Source organism: Gavialis gangeticus, unplaced genomic scaffold (genome assembly GCF_001723915.1).
Source record: "Gavialis gangeticus isolate Ggan-Ray unplaced genomic scaffold, GavGan_comp1, whole genome shotgun sequence".
Taxonomy (NCBI): domain Eukaryota; kingdom Metazoa; phylum Chordata; order Crocodylia; family Gavialidae; genus Gavialis; species Gavialis gangeticus.
Genome location: NW_017728991.1, coordinates 9990462 through 10006232, shown reverse-complemented (window position 1 = coordinate 10006232; position 15771 = coordinate 9990462). Strand labels below are relative to the sequence as shown.

The window sequence follows — 15771 nt, the reverse complement described above, 5'->3', positions numbered from 1 at the left end:
AGTCCAACAATGGCTGCCCCAACTGCCTCAGCTCTAAGCATTTGGGGAATGCCCTCCCCCCCAGGCTCAGCAGGTGCTGCCAGGCGGGGGGCGATCCCAGCTGCCCCCACTGCCCCATGCTGCATGGGGGGCTCTGCATAAGCCCCTGAACTCCCCCCCCCCCCCTCCCCCAGCCTGTCTCTCACCCATTGACTCCTCAATCTACATTTTCACTGCCTGCCCATGGGCCAGATAAAATTAGTTGGCAGGCCGGATTCAGCCTATGGGCTATATTTTGCCCACCTTGTGGTGGTGATCATTGCATTCTGACAGAATCTCAGGAATCGCTCGTTTTCCAGTGCTTTTTTTTTTTAGAGGATTTCGTAATAATAATAAGAATAAAAAATATGGTATAAAATACTTAACATTTTTAAGGTACTTCAGATTACATGTACTTCTAATTTCAATGAGAATAAAAGCCCTACAATGGGTATCAAGGACTTACTTCTATTTTCTCCTCTTTTTCTTTGCATTAAATGCCAATAAATGTTTCTAGTGTATTTCTGTTTGATGTAGGGTAATGGTACAGAATCATTTGTAGCATTCTGTCCTGATTGGGCCATTGTTCCGTAGTAGTCAAATCAATCTATGTTTTATTTTTTTCACAAAGGATTATTAAAAGTATGTGAGAGAGAGAGAGAGAGAGAGAATGAGTGAGGGAGGGAGGAAAAGAATGTTTTAGTTATAACTTGTCTCCTGGTAATAAATCATTTCTTTTGCAAACTAACAACACCCTTCTCCTATTATCTGACATATCTCAAGAAGCACTTTCAATTTAGGAGGCTAAAACTAATAATTAAAATGCTCTACATTATAATAACCAGCCCATCTTGTTTAAAGACCATTGTCATCCTGTCTGTTTATCCTTTCATATTATATTATTCTTTCACTTAACTGTTCTCAGGCTTTTTATATGCAACAAGAAGGTCATTGGACCTTGAATTCACCTTTAATTTATTGCTGTCTCAGGAAATGACATACTCTTAACAAATGACACTGCTACATAGTTTCAAATGATGCATTTGAGAGATGTTTTTTATTATCGTAGGAAAGAATTTCTAAACCTGATGGACAAGTATGGATCTCACGCTAATACAGACTCTGCAAGAAGCTCTCCAACACAACTGCTAGCTGGTAAGACATGAATAGTTCTGTATTTTGTACTATCCTGAAATTAGTTGAGACTGCTTGTTAACCTGAAATAATGTTTCAGGGCTGTAGTCATTCTTTTATGAAACAGAAACTACTGTGGACTCCTGCATGAGTTCCTGATTCTATTGTTTACTCACTGTCACTACTCTAAGCAAGTCACTTAACCTTCATGTGTAAAATGAGGATAATGCCACCTTCCTCAAGGGGATTTTATTAATTATTTGTACAGTGTTTTGACATTTTCAGATAAAAGGTGGGTAAAACATGCAGAGAATGAATCTGTGCTTAAGGTACTATCACTTTGTGCACATACCTGATAGGGTGCTTGCACTGATAAGGATGCCCTATATACGGGATCAACCTGTCCCCTTAAGAAGGGTATATAACAGATGATTTTGACACATTTCATGTGAAGGGCTCTTGCTTTACAATCCAGCGGGTGATGTGTGTTTCTGAAAACCAAGTGCTTGGCTTAGCTCCAATTCTGAGGCTGGGTAGCCTTGCACTTTAAGTTTTCCTTGAGCCTTGTTTTATCAGTTTGACAAAAGCTTTTAATTTCCTTTCCAAGATTGGGAAGAAGGGGCTGGGAAATTGAGGCGATGGGACTGGAAAATTGTAGTTAAACACTTGAAGCTATTACTTTGAGAGGGTGATGTGCAGGGTAAATCCAGTGTTTCAAGAATGGATTATTTTCAGTAGCTAATCTAGTGTTCTTTCTGCTCTCACCCCTAGCATTTTACTGCTCTCTGATTTGTTAAATCAAGTTCAGGCTTTGTAAGATATGAGCAGCCCTGGGTGCTAACCGTCATCCCAGCAGCCAGAAAGGGGTGGGGGCTCCCATTTGTCCAAGGGGTGGGTAAGCACACTGTCCACCTACCTTGTGGCCTCCCACAGGTTGCTGTGATTGCAGGGCCTTCAGTGTGCTGCAGTCTTGGGGCAGATATTGGACAGAAAAACTGCAAAATGAATTCCAAATCTTAGCATTTAATCTTTGCTCTGATAATGCACAATGAAAGAATTGGTCATAATGATGCCATTAGGCAGAACTAGAGCTATGCCTTAAAGTTCCTAAGAATAAACCTCTTCCTGGCACGTAAGTAGTTCCACTGGACTATTTGCAGTGGCAAAGCTTGCAGCATTTGTTTCTGCAGGTCACTGAAATCCTGTGCTGTCCTCAACTGTGATTTTTATTTCTCTTTTCCCTCTGCCTTTCTTCTTTTCTTTTAAGTGAAACCTGTTGACAGCCTTTCTTCAGCATCATCTTCAAGGTCCCAGAGTCCTCAGCTGGCGCAAGCAAAGGATACTGCCACCAGCCACAATGGAAGTATCTCTGTCATAGCCACATCCCTTCAGCTCGCAAAGTAATTTCTAAAAGTGACTGTCACTCTCTTGTACAAGCTGCCTTTCTCTGAAGTATATAGATTTAGTCATATCTGAAGGTTTTGTGTACAGTGCCTTAAAAGGACGCAGACAGTTAAAGAGAATTTTCAAAACCATGCTGCTAGTAACTCTGCTGCCTGTTAAAATGGAAGGAAGTTTTATAACCAAGTCTTCTTTTTTGTAATTTGTTTACCTTTGGCCTTTAACTCAGCTTGAATGGTGAAATGAGGCTGATTTGGGGTTGTGTGTGTTTCTCCAACTGACTTGCTGGTTGGGAGTCACCTGTGCCAGCACGCTGCCCCAGTGAGTGGCTACAGACAGCACAGGAGGCACCTGAGGTTTCAGTCCAATACAAAATGATGTATTAAAACTTGAAAAAGCAGTAGGTCTAGAAAGAACAAACATAAAGATATTTTGATCCTTGTTCCCATGAAGTTACTAGAAGCTTGGTGTAGTAGCTGGCCCAGAATTTGAGAGACGGACATATTTAAAAGTCAGGATACATTTATTAGTTCATTCAGCTTTGAAAATTGTGGCCAATTTATCCTAGGTTGAACTATGAGTCATTGGCAAAACCAAGTATAGAAACAAGTAATCTTGGTTCCCCACCCTCCTCTAGCAAATAGACAGTTCTGTGCAATCTCCAATTTTTTCAACTAATTTAATCTTCCAGTTTTTATAAACAACTTCCCACATGCTTGTTTTGAACTAAGGTGGTTGAAATATAGGCTTGCTATGTTCCGGGAACAGTAAAAATACCACAGCAAATATTTGGAAAGAAAATGGAATGACTGCAAACCAAAGCAGCCCTGCAGTCAGATTTGTGCAAAATACATTTACTTAAAAAAGCACTTAAGAAAGTTGACACTTGAAACTTTCTTGCCATGCAGATTTTTATGATTATTTTCATATTTCCAGAGATATGGTTGTGTACAAAATGCTAGCTGAGTACTGCACACTGCTTGAGTTCTAGCAGCGTGTATATCACTGGCTCAATTCTTATATGTAATTTGCTTTTCTGTTTGTAATTGCTAAAGCAATAACAGAAAAAATAATTTGTATTGAATAGAATGTGGACTGTAGCAGTCTTCTGATTAAATATCCGCCATTTCTTTCTGACTAATTCTTTCTGACTATATGTACGTTGTGGATCTTCATTATTTTTTGGACTCTGGAGATTATGGAACTGACCTCTTAATGCTGATTTTCATTTTTCTTTTTCTTTGCCTTTTTTCTGCCCCATAGTGACAGTGCATTTCAGATTATCACTGTTTCCAAGGGAACAGGCCTAGGCTTGAACATTGTGGGAGGAATTAACAGAAATGAAGGGCCCTTGGTGTATATTCAAGAAGTTATTCCTGGAGGTGACTGCCATAAGGTAGGCATTCTAATGTCCTTTCCTATTCATATTTCCTCCCTTCATTTAGTACCAACTTCAGCACTGCAGATTTTCTACAACAACAATGTTAAGTTACTTTGACTTGGAAGAACCTAGGACATGATGTTTTCCTTGGCACCGCTAAACTCTTTCAATACAGGGACAGTGTCTCCAGTGGAAAATTGTCTCAAGGGTCAAACCTTTCCTGTATTAGACTATCCTGTAAGGAGCACGAGTCAAGTAAGCTCTTTACTCCTTTTCTTCTGTCATGTCCATGTAGGTGTCCAAAGCAACAGAAGCAAGCTAAGGAAAGATTTCAGTTATTCTGGCTGGTACACGCTACAGCTGGCCCAGGGTTAAGATTTGGACTTGTTGGTAAGGTAGCACCAGGCCTGGCTTAATGTTGAGGCCATTTCATGCTCAGGAGTCTAGCCAGGTAGCATGTGTCACACCAGCTGAGGGCAGATACTGACCTTTTCAAAAGAGCATCATGCAGCCTGATACAAGCTTCCAATTTTTGCTAGTCTTTTCCTGTGCCCCAAGTCATTTTGTAGCAACAGAGTGGTCCTCCTGAGAACTTTCTTATTGTGGCCATAGTATTTCAGTGCAGCCATTAACAAATTAAGATACGAGGTAGATAAGGATAGTATTATCCTAAGGTATGAGGTAGATAAAGGATAAGAATCATTATTCTTCTCTTACCCATGAAGAAAATAAGAGACAGTGGAGTCAAATTATACACTCCTGCACAGTCCCACAAGCCTGTGGCATAGCAGGGTATTGTATCCAGGTATCTTGAGCCCATGTCAGTTTTTCTGGCCCGCTGAAAGATCAGGCTTCCTCAGGCTGAGCTGAACTGGGACACATGCAGTCTGAAAGCAGGTGTTCAGAAAGGTAAGAAGAAAGACTTTTGCAATTTATCCTCTTTTGCGCCCCAAATTATCAATAAATATGATACTGGTGATTTCGGCTTCTACGTGCTTGCTTTAGCCTGCAAAGCAAGAACACTAATTGTGCTTACAGTGATTTTGCAATTTCTGCCTGTGGTTACATGTGACCACAATTTAGTATATGCAGAAAAGGAGGGTAAGTTAAATTCGAGGCGCAGAAAGAAAGAAGATTACAGAGCCACTGTAGGACTGCTTCTCTGTAGATAGTAGGAATTTTTTCTCTTATTTTGTTTGATTATATTCTGCCTTCCAAATACATTTTTTCTGACCCATTGTAATTTAGTGCGTGTTCTTTCTCTTTATCAGTGATCCAGGAATATTTCTAACAAGAACACTGTTATTAATATTATAGCATACATCTGTCACAAGCATATGTAAATCCTTATGGATTTGTAATCTCTGTATTTAAAGTATGCTGTTTGCCATGTCTGCCATTGGAGGGCAGCATTGTAGCTAATATTTCTGAGGAAGCTTTTTTTCCTCTGTGGGCAAAGACAAACAGTTAACAGCAAGAAAATGTGATAATTTTTTTATAAAAGTCTGAAGTCCAAGCAACTATTATGTAAACATGTGCATTTTATGATCACAAAGCTGCATCTTTATAGTCCTCCTAGGCCAAAAGATTTATATTTACTAATGACAGCACTTATAAATATATTTTAGGGACTTTTTGTGAAATATGCAAAGCTGATTACAGAGAGAATTTTAATTTTCATAGCTTCAAATTTTCCCTTCCAGTAACTGTTTTTATTCCAAATGTATCCAGGAATAAAAAAAATGTTTAATATGTGTGTGTGTTTATGCTCCGTTTACTGTTGGAATACAGTAATTTCAAAAGCAATAGCCTTTTAATAAATAAAACAATAATCTGGGTTTTCAGTTGCTTGTAACAGACTTCTTTTAAGGCCCATTTCATAGCCAGATGAGAGCCAACAGACCTTAGTCTTAATGAGAAATCAAGCCTAGGCTGTTTAAAGCCTCACCATATCACTATCTGAAGCAGAAATGTGATACAGACTTATTTTCGCAGAATGTTTCAGAGCAGGCTGCACTGAGTAATTCAACCAGAGCACAAACTAGTGTTTTCCTAAAATTCTTTTTGATGGATGATAAAAATGTGAAAAGTGATAAAAACTCTACTAGCCGCAGAGGATGTGAAGATCTGTCTCCCCTCATACGGATGAGTTTGTCTCAAGAGTGCCTGAAAAGTCCCTTTTGTAGCCATGGAGGTCAGTTTCTTCACATATAAATTAATCCAAGTCGGGGCTGAATTAATGGGTACAGAGGCTTGCCTTAGTCACATGGGTCAGTGTTCCTTGCTGGAAAAACGTCAATCTGCAATTTATTTTTATATTAAAAAAATAAGTATTTGGGTCCAAATTCATTCTGTTAACATCTGCCAGAGCTTTTCACCTCAATGAAGTGTCTTGAGCATATTCAACTGGGTTATACCAGAAATGAAAAGGCCCCTATTTTCCCTCCACAGTGTCTAAATGGTTTTTATTTAAAAAATGCTAAATGCTATCATCCGCTCCGGTGCACTTCATAGATTCTGTCACTCCACTGCCAAAATCCTTGTCCTGGTATTCAAGCCATTGTTTTCTGATTTATTGAAAGTCATCACTGTACTGTACCTTTCACTGGGTACCCACAACTTCTTCCACACAGCTGAAGGAGCCTGCCAGAGTGGAAGCCCCCTGAGATGTTACTGGAACTCTGTGGGGGAAAAGGATCTACCCAAATTGAAAAAAGTGACAGCAGTGCGGGCTAATCCTAGTATGTCATAAACAAAGTTGTAAGCAACCAAATGGACTACAGCAGGGGAGGGCAATGTGTGGCATACATGCCACAAGTGGCATGGGCAGCCTCTGCATCTGGCACATGGCAGATGGAGAAGGAACAAAGAACATAAGGCAGATAGGGCAGGGGGCAGAAAGTGGAGCAGCAGATCAAACAAGGGAAGGCAATTGAAGTGGCAGTCAGGGAGGACATGGAGCTCAATTTGTGGCACGCCAGCAAAAAGATTGGACACAGCTGGACTACAGTGTTGGACAATCACGTTGGTCCAGGCAGAAGCTCAAAAGCACATTAAACTGTTGAGGTTTGAAAATCCTTCCAGCTTTCTCTTCAGGAACATGTGTACATAAGATGCCATACTTGGTTGGGTTTTTTTTCCTTTAAATTTTGTTTATTAACTAATCCAAATTACAAAATAGCAAATTTAATATTTAAAAATAAATCTAGCCCCCCAAGGTAGACAAAAAGACAGATCTTTCTCTTCCATCAATAGTGCTTCCTTAACGCAAGTCAGTTTCCACAAAGGCAAGGCTTATGTTCTTTTCTCTCAGTTTCTGATAGCTCCTTTACATTTCATAGTTGATGTGTTTCTTCACCTGTATCTGTAATCTGCTTAATAATTCACCTGCTCTTGGTCGTGTAACTGCAGGGTGGTACTTAGGGCAGCAGCCACAGGTGTTGCCTCTGTAGAGAAATAGCCACAACCACAGCGGTGGCTGATTGCACTACTGTGATCAGTACCACAACAGCCAGCACTGTCCTGAGCATCACATGGCTGCCCAGGCCATAGAGCTGCCCAACTATGCCTTAGCCTCCTCTTTTTCATCAGAACTCCACATAATGCAAGGCATACCATCTTCTACCATCTATGCTTTCAGATTTTGAATTCATTTCACATATGCACTTTAATAGTTAGCTCATTGAATTTGCACTCTTCTTTAGTATTCAAAAAAGTTTATCAAAGTTTCTGGTTGGAATGCAAAAGAAAACTCTTTTTCAGTTATTCCAAGAATTTCCACCAGATGTCTGAGTAAGCGCCTTTTTGTACTTGCTTTTTTTTTATCAATATTGATTAGGATGGACGATTAAAACCTGGAGACCAGCTTGTATCAATAAACAAGGAGTCGATGATTGGTGTCTCCTATGAAGAGGCAAAAAGTATAATCAGCAGAACAAAGCCAAAGTAAGTATAGTGTTATAGCAAAATCTTGCAAGTGACATATTGGACAATATTTTCTTTCCACATAGGCATGAAGTTTTTTAACAAAAGTGTTTGTTGTAAGGAGAAGACACATTGTTGCCTCTGAAATATTAAATGCAAATTTTATACATTGTAAAAATGCTTAAACGTATGAACTTTAACCATTTTGGTTACAAAATATACTTGTCTGATGCCAGTCAAGTGAGGAGAAAAATGTATTTGTCCAAACTAAAATACTGACCCATGAAATGTGGGCCAGTAGCTTGTTCTAAGACTGACATTTCATGTTACTCAGTGTCTGTTGTCTAACAGATGTAATACATTTTTCAAATTTAGATCAGAATCTGCTTGGGAAATTGCTTTCATCAGACAAAAGATTGTTCCCAGTTACTTGGAACATACACAACGCCCTTCTAGTTTCTTGACATCTTCTGGTGCATATGGACAGCAGCAAAATCCAACATTTAATCTTCTTACACCTCCTAATGAGAACTTTGCTTCTAAGATGGCCCCTTCCAGTGCTGTGAGTATACTTTTAACTTCTATTAAGCCAAGCCAAGTAAATGAGTATTTTTCAGAGTTAAAAAAAGATCCTGAACCTTTGTTCCATACTTTAGTATCAGATTAGTTTCATTCAATTACCATTCTAGTAAGAAAATAATTGGACCTTTTCTAACAGCATGAACTTCCTCAGGATATTGCAGACTTTCTGGGGTGTGTACAAAATCTGGTTAATGGAATCTGGTACTAACTGAAGCATAGACTGATTGGGGATTGTACCATTCAGCTAAATCTTATCCAGTGGTTTGAGTTTTATACTTCAGGGATGGAGGAAGTTTTCAGTACTAAGCAAGGAATACAGGAGTAAATGTATTGCTCTGCCACCATTGTAATGACACCTTCCTTAAGAATGAGACTATTGTTTCTACCAACCCTTTCCCTTATTTCATAAAGGACACTGATTCTTGCTAAGTTATTTTTATAGGTGCACCAATACATTGGTCTATATCATATTGGCATCAATAAAAGGAAAACTGACGTTATCGGCAGTCGGCTTTTTTTGGCTGATGTGGCCGATAATGTCGCTGATAAATGTCATGTGTGCGCGCGCAGCCAAAGAAATCACACAGCCAGCTTGGCAATTTGGAGAACAGCATCCAGCTGGTAAGTCTGTTGGGGTGGAGGGGAAGGAAGGGAAGGGGTATGGGGGAGGCAGATCAAGGCCCACACGGTGAAGGAAGGAGTGGGGCAGGGGCAGACACTGCCCAGTGGGGGTGGGGCGCGGGACAGAGCTGCTATCGGCTCGTCCAGGGTGTATGGGGTTGGCCCAGGACAGGCATAGGGGCGGGGGCCCCCCAAATCTGTGCATAGGGTGAAGGCAGGCTGCTGCTGCAAGCTGAGCCCAGGAGCAGCACCAGGCTCTTCCCAGCAGAGGGGTTGGGTTGGGACTGGGGCTATGGGGTGGGCCCCCATAGTCCCGCCTTCCAGTGCTGCTGCTGCCTTCCTGAGTGCAGCTCAACCCCACACCACCAGGAAGAGCCCAGCCCCAGCCCACAGTGGCATCCCATCCTCACCCTGCACACAGATCCAGGAGTCACATACCCCCTATGCCTGCCCCGGGGGTGTGCACAGTGGCAAGATCAGGCCCCCACTCCCGTGCCCCCCAGACAGGTCGCTCACAGCTCTGCCCCGTGCACCGCCCTGGGTGGGCAGTGCCTGCCCCTGCCCCAGCCCTACTCCCTCCCTCACCATGGGGGCCTCAATCTGCCCCACCCCCCTTCCCTCCCCTCCTCCATTTCACCCCCAACAGCTGGATGCTGCTCTTCAAGCTGCCCGGCTGCATATCAGCAATCGGTTCGGTATCAGCCGATATCGCTTGTTAATAATCGGCTATCGGTATCAGCCCAAAAAATCTTTATCAGTGCACCCCTGGTTATTTTTACACCTTTGTATGATCTCATTGTATTTCATCTTTATATTATTGCTATAGCTGAACTTTTATATCTCAAACTGCTATCTAAAAAAAGAAAGGAAGGACTTTATTATAAAGCAGTGGCTCCTAGAAAAGGCACTTGTCTTTGGATTTTGGTTTGCCTTTATTTTGAGACTACAGGAATGGATATTTCAGTGCTCTCCTACATAAGAATATTATTATATACTATTGAATTGCCCATCAAGAATGACCGGGGGAGCGGTCATAAGCCTAACCCCCCCTCCCCCCGTGCCGCCACCACCTCCCAGAAGTGGAGGACGGGGGGCGGGAGCTTGCCCCTCTGTCCCTGTCCGCCAGCACCCCCTGCTGCTGCCATCGTCGCCTCCAAGGAGCAGGGCTAGGGGGGAAGGCACAAGGCTAGCAGCGCTGGCCTGGCCCCCCCGCTCTGTCCCCGCCATCATGACAGCACACTGCCACCTCCTGTCTGTAGTGCTGTTGGATCACTCCGATTGCTTGTTTCAGTAACCAATCAGAGTACTCCAGGAACATTATAGACAGATGGACTGAGCCCTTTGTTATATTAGAATTTTTCTACTACTTACTGCTGTAACATGAAGACCTACTTCCAGCTAAGAGTGAAAACTGGGAATTTAACAAAGACACCTACACTTGGTGAAATTAGAAAACACTCTTCTTTTTGTCAGGGCTAACATCAAAATGAGAAATAAGTTCCTTTTGTCCCAGCCATACAAGTCAGATAAAAACTCAACCTAATGAAGCTGTCTTAAACCTAGTACATGTCTCATTAGGCTCACGCTCAGGGGGCTTTTATGGAAGAGACTTCTGCCACTCGTCATCAAGTATTTAACTCTGGTAGTTTGGAGAGCAGTAGAGTCTTCGCTGACCATAGCCTTCTGCACCAGGGTCTGGGTTTGAACCTGAAGACACAAGGACATTTGTCAGCCTTTTTCCCTCTGTATTTCAAGTCTTGTCATCCCTGGGGCATCAGCTTCCTGAGACTATTTACTTTAGCTGCACAGGATGTTGTGGTACATGACACATCTGTATAGCGGACTAGGCTGCGGTTACAAGCTAACTTCTGTTACTGGATGCTTCTTTTCCATGTGAAATTTGTTTCTCCCCCTTGTTTTTCAAGACTGTTGATGAGTTTTTTCAATTAAAATCTTTTAAAAACTTTAAAAAACTGTAATGTCTTTAGATAATAAAAGAGTTTCGTTAGAGCGGAAGTAGTACCAAATTCAAAATTATAGATTTATATCCCCCCTTACACTTGAGCAAACTAGCAAACATTGTTTTAATTAATGTTACAGATTTTTAGTGCAAAGGAACAATTTTGGAATATGATGTTGTGAAAGCTTCATAGACTAAAAGAAACTTGAGTATTTTAGAATTTCCACGTTTTCAATCTTTTAAAAATATATTTGATTTATGGCCCATTATACAGCTGAAGAAAATAATCTCTTTGAACAAGTATGAGGGATAAAGTTCCCTTTGGAACTAAGTCAACAGAAGTTCTTATTTGTTCATATTCAAAATCCACCTAGATATCCCTTCTCAGAGAGAACCACTAGGACTTGCACTTTTTTGGTGTTTATTTGGATAGCAGTTCTGCATGTAATACACCTAAAAGAATAGCAGATATTAACATTTTTATTACATAGCTTAACTATAATGCTAAGTTAGCATATGATGAAGGCACTGCCAGAGTGACTGTGCGATACAGAGCCTTTTAACTGTTGATTAGCAAACCAAGTCCAGCCAAGTGCTGTTTAATGGATGTTCAGCAGTTATACCTAAGTGACTTTGGTGGCTTCATTCAAGTTCCCAGTTCCATATAACATAGGCCATTATATTTGGCAATAACTGGTGACCATCCTGGCAAAGGGGCAAAAGAATGGATGTAGAGCATGAAGAACAAACACTAGGAGTATTGGTGTATAGGCAGGTTTATCACAAGGTAAATTGTGATGTGAACCTAGTTAACTGCCTGTGTGTACACACTCCTACCCCCATGGTAAACATGAGATAACTCCCCCCATTTTTACCAAAGGACAAGCAATCTTGCATTTATCTTGGATAAGAATGCGCATGTGAGTTACTAGGAAGTAGCTAAATTCACGCGGTAGCTAATTTTGCAGTAAGTTGTCCATATAGCTATACCTTGAGGATGTTCTTTCCATAACAGGGTTGGAAAACATTGTGTTGAGGAAGCTTGTAGCGTCACTGACAGCCCTGAAGAACATATGAAGTTGGTTTTACACCCTTCCCCAGCACTGAAATTCAGATGCAGTAAACATGATGAGACAAGCCCTGTGAAATGAAAAGAGCCTGTGACTCAATGGAAGCAGAAGTTTTCTAGTATGCTACGTGGTGTACAGTATTCAACACCCTCTTAAATATGCTAACAGCTGGGCCTCTCTGGCTTTAACAAAATGCTGTGTTCAAACCTCTGTTTCAGTCCTCATCAGTAATCATCTCTAATAAGCTTTGTAATAAAATGGCTCAGTTAAAGTTTCCCTATTAAAATGTCTGCACTGTACGATTCACATGCATTTTCTGAAATGAGAAGTGACGCTTTCAAGTGATAAAGCAATCTTTAGCAGGTGCTTCTCAAACAGGGCATGCTTATACTGACACTTTTTAAAAAATAATTCCAGAGAACAGTTGCTTTCTAGTACCTGGGCACAGTGGGTCTAATGCATATATTTGTGAATTTTGAATGTCATTTTTTTTGATTCAACATTTCCTCAATATTGATTTAACCCAGCCATCTCTCTTTTTTTTTTTTTTTTAATTAAGATTAACATGTGTTTCTAGTCTGGTGTTTGACCTACTTTAGAAAATGACATTTCATGACTTGTGATTTCTTTCTTAGACAAAAACTGGATTCAAGAAGAGAGAGCAATCTCCAATTATTTCTGAAGACAGCAGCCCTACTGATGTGTCTGCTACTGGTAAATGCTTATTTTAATTCATTTTTCCTCTTTTTTTACAATTACTCTTCCACAGAAAGAAGTACATAATGTGGCTTAATAGGCTTTAAAGAAAGATATCTAGGGCATTTACCACTACTGAGTAAAGCTAGGATGAATGCATTGTCCAATAACCCCTGTCAAATATAAGTTATGTTGGACTTTTTTTGGACAAATAGTTTAAACTAAACAAAGATGAATTATTATAACATTTGCTGTAGGGCTATAGTAATCAACAGACTCCATTGAAACCAGTTAATGAAAACTCAGATGTAAATCAAGATTAGGTTGCCATAGAAACAGTGCTTTCTCAGTCTGTGGAAATACCATAGAGGTATTCTGCATGTACCTTTTTTAAAGCAGGGCAACATATCATAGGGACAAAAGTGAATGTTAACAGAGCGTTCATGTTGTTCAATTATACACAAGGGCTACATTAAAGTAAAAAATGATAGTGAAATTTTCTGTATGTCTTTGGTAGCTATAATGTTAAAACAAAAATGATATTGTTCATATCCCTAGAGATTTTGGAACGATGACACTTTTAATTCACAAGAAGCAAAAGAGTAAATGTGTACTAAAATATTTCATTACAGCTGAACATTTATTCTCTGTACTGCTGTGCAGAATATCTTTTTGACCATTATTAAGTAGGGACCAGGAAAGATCTGCCTTTTCAGTGGATCAGTCCACATTCACAAGTTCCAGTTTTGATTTATTGAAGGAAAGATAAACATAGGACCAGAATCATCTACTGACATTATTTAAGTTGTATCAGCGATTAATTACCCTAATTCCTGTACTTCCACTGCTAAGGAAAACAAGGTCATCCTCGTGGGTGACTTCAGCACAAGAGTTAGGTGAGACTCTGAACTCTGGAGTGGCACCATTGGGAAAGAGGGGTTGTGGAAAGTCAACTCCAGTGGTATCCTCCTTAATAAATGTGCAGAGGATGACTTGCTCATCATGAATACTGTTAGACCCCAACTCCATGCAGCGCCCAACGACTAAGGAGGCGATGGTTCAATCGCGTATGGATCCTGTTACTCATTAGCCAGAGCAAGCAGGGAGCGAACACCAGCACACATTGCTCGCAACAGCTTTATTTAGAATGGAGACAGCTTCAGACAAGGGTCCCGCACAGCCCGTGAACCAGGACACATAGCCCGTTAACCAGGGGACCTGCACTAAACATTAGTTCTTTCCACATTTTATACACCTTGATTCATGCTTATTAACATTCACTCCACCTCGTCCCTCTTTATGTTCCACCCATTTCACCTCCCATTTGAAGGTCCGCCTCTGTTTACTGTTAGCTTCATTAGCATGGTATTGTCTATGCATTTCATTCATTTACATGCCTCTGCTAAGAGTGCATGCATAAGACTTTGACCCCGCCTTCTCCCAGTCAGTTGTGGTTTCTTGCTCGTTCTTTCTGGTTTCTTGCTGACTTCAGCATCATCTCCAAAGCCGTACTTCTGCTTTGTCCCCTAATGATAGCCGTTGGTCTGTATCCTATTTTTACACAACACATCATGCACTTTGCACCCTATCCTTTTGTTAGGAATCCATGTACGTAAGCATTAGCAAAGTTAGTTTTAATATGTCATCCTGCCTTGTGACCAGCAGCTTTTGCTGAGACACAGATGAAAGCCTTTATTCAGCTCAAATCCAGTGCTTCCCAAGATCCAAATTCTGTTATCCTAGCAAATACCATCTTCAGACAGAGTGACAAATATAAAACCACTTGGAAACATCCATTTTCCAATCACTGGCACCTTCTTGACTATGTTATTGTCAGAGCCCTTAATCCAACCGATGTCCATATCACCCAAGTCCTGAGAAGTGCAGATGACTGCTGGATGGACTGCAGTTTGGTCAGTTTAATCATGGCCATGCAGCTTGCACCACAACACTGTAAACAACAGAAAGGAATGCAGAAGAGATTTAACATCAAGGCACTCCAAGACCAAGCTAGATGCGAGGCTTTTCAGCAACACCTTACTGAGAGGCTCTCTGACCTACCTGATGACATCAGGGATATCCAGGCACACCGGGAGGAGCTTAATCATTTGGATGCTCTATTTACCCTCACCAAGATTGGTTTGAGGAGAACAAGGAGGAGATCCTAGCACTTATCCATCAGAAGAGAGCTACGTTCTGCATTTGGCAAAATGAACCAGCAAAAATGAGAGGCTTACCACCATCTCAGAGCTGTAGTTCAGAGGAGGCTACGGGACATCAAGAACCAGTGGTGGCAAGTGAAGGCCACGGAGATGTAGGGTTTCACTGACCAGCATTACATGAGAAGCTTCTTTCAAGCAATAAAAGCCATCCACGGACCACGTTCCAATGGCCCAACCCACTTCCAATCCCAAGACAGCTCCACCCTTGTCACAGACAATGTATCCATCAAGCAACGCTGGAAGGAGCACTTCAAGACCTTACTCAACCATGAATCTGAGGTCTCAGCTGCCGCCAATTGAGTCCATCCCTTAACATCCAGGTCACTCATCTGTGACCTCCTTCGTCCTGGAATTGGGGTTGAGTGTCAAATGGATGGTCAGACTTTCAACCTGCAGCACCCTTACAGCAAAATGAGTTACTAAGATTGGCATCGCCAGGCTTCAGTGTGCTGATGGCTGTTATCCTTGCGCACACTGAGACTGATCTGCAGTCCACCCTTAACCTTTTCTTAGGTGCCTATCACAGCCTGGGACTTTCCCTTAACATTGGGAAGACCAAGATGCTCCATCAGCCTGCCCCAGCACAAACTATCCTCTTACCCCTGCAAATTACCGTTAGTGAAGAACCCCTGGAAAGCATTTCCTGTACCTTGGCAGTCACCTCTCCCAGCTAGCCAGTCTTGATGTGGTAATCAAACAGGATTCTCTGTGCCAGTGTAAACTTTGGAAAGCTGCTTCACCGTGTCTTTGCTGACCGAGTTC

General features: G+C 41.3%; 1 protein-coding gene across 3 annotated transcripts in view; it reads left to right on the top strand.

Annotated features, from left to right (window-relative positions):
* STXBP4 (syntaxin binding protein 4) overlaps positions 1-15771 on the top strand; it is a 194423-nt gene that overhangs the window by 25896 nt on the left and 152756 nt on the right. For all 3 annotated transcript variants that reach the window (XM_019517254.1, XM_019517249.1, XM_019517241.1), the window contains 6 exons: positions 1088-1173; positions 2420-2552; positions 3817-3949; positions 7773-7879; positions 8234-8420; positions 12727-12805. In XM_019517254.1, coding sequence (XP_019372799.1) covers positions 1088-1173; positions 2420-2552; positions 3817-3949; positions 7773-7879; positions 8234-8420; positions 12727-12805 — 725 coding nt within the window. The remainder of the gene's footprint in view (positions 1-1087; positions 1174-2419; positions 2553-3816; positions 3950-7772; positions 7880-8233; positions 8421-12726; positions 12806-15771) is intronic.